At 25.9% G+C, this 2,757-nt stretch overlaps 1 protein-coding gene across 1 annotated transcript in view; it reads left to right on the top strand.

Annotated features, from left to right (window-relative positions):
* LOC115245800 (fatty acyl-CoA reductase 1-like) overlaps nucleotides 1-1,672 on the top strand; it is a 10,397-nt gene extending 8,725 nt beyond the window's left edge. The window contains exons 2-4 of the mRNA XM_029824282.1: nucleotides 225-473; nucleotides 803-948; nucleotides 1,120-1,672. Coding sequence (XP_029680142.1) covers nucleotides 225-473; nucleotides 803-948; nucleotides 1,120-1,237 — 513 coding nt within the window. The 3' untranslated portion in view covers nucleotides 1,238-1,672. The remainder of the gene's footprint in view (nucleotides 1-224; nucleotides 474-802; nucleotides 949-1,119) is intronic.
* Nucleotides 1,673-2,757: the final 1,085 nt, after the last annotated feature.

The following is a 2,757-nucleotide window of genomic DNA, read 5'->3' as shown; positions in this document are numbered from 1 at the left end:
TATTATGAAAATGTTATTATAATAAAAAATTTATTTTAATGATTCTAAAATTGGAAAAAGAAAAGTAGAAGTATATGTGATAAAACACGGAGAAACGTAAAAAATAATAAGTTCTAAGGAAAAGTTAAAAAACATTTTATAATTTTTGCGTAAAAGTATCTAATCATTATGGCATATCTTCTTATAAATACTACATATATGTATATAACAATTTTTAATTTTAGTTATACGATAAATTACGAGAGAAACAACCTTTAAATTTCAAGAAATTAATTGTTGTTTCTGGTGATACCAGTCAAGAAAATTTAGGATTGTCAGCTGTCGATAGACAAATGTTAACTGAAAAAGTGACTATAATAATTCATAACGCGGCAAGCGTGAAATTTAACGACAGTTTAAAGTACGCCATTCTTACTAATACCAGATCAACGAGAGATATATGTATCTTAGCTGAAAGTATGAAGAATCTAATGGTATGTCTACACATATTGATTCTGCATTTGCATATTTATAAAAACTTTTATTATATTTCATTATGTAAATTATCTTACATAGGATTTTATGCGATATACTAACATTATCATTATACATTTATCTTCAGAAATTTTTTTTATCAGATATATATTTCAAGCTTATGTATGTTTGCGGTATTTTAAAGAGATGTTTTTTTACATAATAGCCGTATTAATTTTTTTATTAATTGTAAATCAACAACATGTCTTATTCTTTTGCTATAAACTCCATAATTATAGCATTTTGAACAAAACACAATTTTAATATGGATTGTTTTTACCTGGTAAAGGCTCTAGTATATGTTAGCACAGCATATGCACATTTGGATAATCCGTTTATAGAGGAAAAGGTGTATCCGCCTATAGACAATTGGCGGAAAATGATCAAAATGGCGGAGTCATTGGATGAGCATATCTTGAATGTTTTTACAGCTAAGTGAGTGTGGCAAACATAAATCCAATATATCATACGTAAATTTCAAATATGTGTTAATTGGAAAATGAAATTATTTTTTTTATGTTATTCTTTTTTCATTTTTTTCATATTATAATGTTATAATTATTTTTGAGTTCTTTATTTGCCATATTTATTTTAAATTATGTACAGATGCTTGAATAATATTCCCAATACATATATATACTCGAAAAATTTAGCAGAGAGTGTAATACAGGATTATTCCTTATCTTTGCCTTGCGCGATTGTGAGACCATCCATGGGTACGTAGAACTATTGTTAAATATTAGAGAATGCTACCCACACAGAAAAATGATATGTATTAGATATCTGCTAGATATCTTCAATGTCTACCAGGGATATCCACAGGATATACAGAAACAGCTATTAGACATGCTACGGATATCCAAATGTCCGCCATTCGAGATCTCATAAATATCTATAGGATATCTACATAAATATCCATTAGGTATCTATACAATATCCAGTGAATATCTATAAAAATATCCACTAGGTATCCATACAATATGCAGTAGATATTTATGAAGATATCCATTAAGCATCCATACAATATTATGTAGATATCCATTGTATGTTGGTTAAATTTTGATCACAAAATGATTAATTAAATGTTCTAAAAGTTAGGTCTTATGAGACCCGCATATGACATATCAATATGTCCCATTCACGAGACATCATTTTCTGACGTTTGTTTGACGGCAAAACTAAGATTAATTATAATAATAATAATAATAATTATAATAATATATAATAACACACATTAATGTAATATATATTATAGATAACTTTATATAAATTTAATATATAAAATTAAAAATCTTATTTGTATGGAAGTTAATTTCTATTTTATATTTTCAATAATTTAAATAAGATAATAACGAACGATTTTTGCTTATTCGGACAGAAATTGTTCAAATAAGTGAAAATCGGACATTTATCTGTCCGATTTTTTAAAAATAATTTCAATGTTTTGATTAGAATATCGTTTAGTCCGAGAGTTAAGGCTGATATCGCGATTGTGTAGTACGCAGTTAATAAAAGTATTATATATTTATTGCTAAAACCTGTATATTATTTTACATCTTAAGTAGACAGTAAATGGATAATTTTAACTTTTCGGACATTTATCCGCCCGATTTTTAAGAAAAAATCAGTCCAATATCTAAATTCCCTATGTTGGGATTGTATCAGAAATTAAACTGATAGAAAAGTAATTACATTTTTAATCTTCTGCCAGTTGCTCTTTGCAAGCTTTATATACTTCTCATGACTGAAACTTAAATACGAGATGGGGCCCATCGCGCGTCGCATAGCGGTAAATAAACGAACTAGCGGCTGAAGTATGAACTATCTTTTTGTAAAGTTTTGAAATGTTGCACGCAGTAACATTTTTCATGAAATATTAAATAAATAATAATTTTGGATATAGATAAACATGCACATTACAATTTAAGGTGTAATTTCATTGGGATGTTGATGTGCTGTGAGGAATATAATATGAATAATTACAGTTATCTCTAATTTTAATCTATAAATTAAGAATTTTCTTTGTTTAATAATAAATTGATGACATTATATATGTCATGTTATCATTATATATATCATATGGACTGTTTAAAAAATTTGGTATGAAAAAAAATTCTTTATTTTGCATTAAAGTTTTGTTAATTATATTTTAGTTTAGTAAAAAATTTTAATAAAAATTTAAATTGTATATAAATTAAAAATAGAATATATAATATTACACATTTTTAAGTATACTCTCAAAAC

Source organism: Formica exsecta, unplaced genomic scaffold, assembly GCF_003651465.1.
Source record: "Formica exsecta isolate Colony F162 unplaced genomic scaffold, ASM365146v1 scaffold131, whole genome shotgun sequence".
Lineage (NCBI taxonomy): Eukaryota > Metazoa > Arthropoda > Insecta > Hymenoptera > Formicidae > Formica > Formica exsecta.
This window is presented reverse-complemented; position numbering and strand designations above follow the sequence as displayed.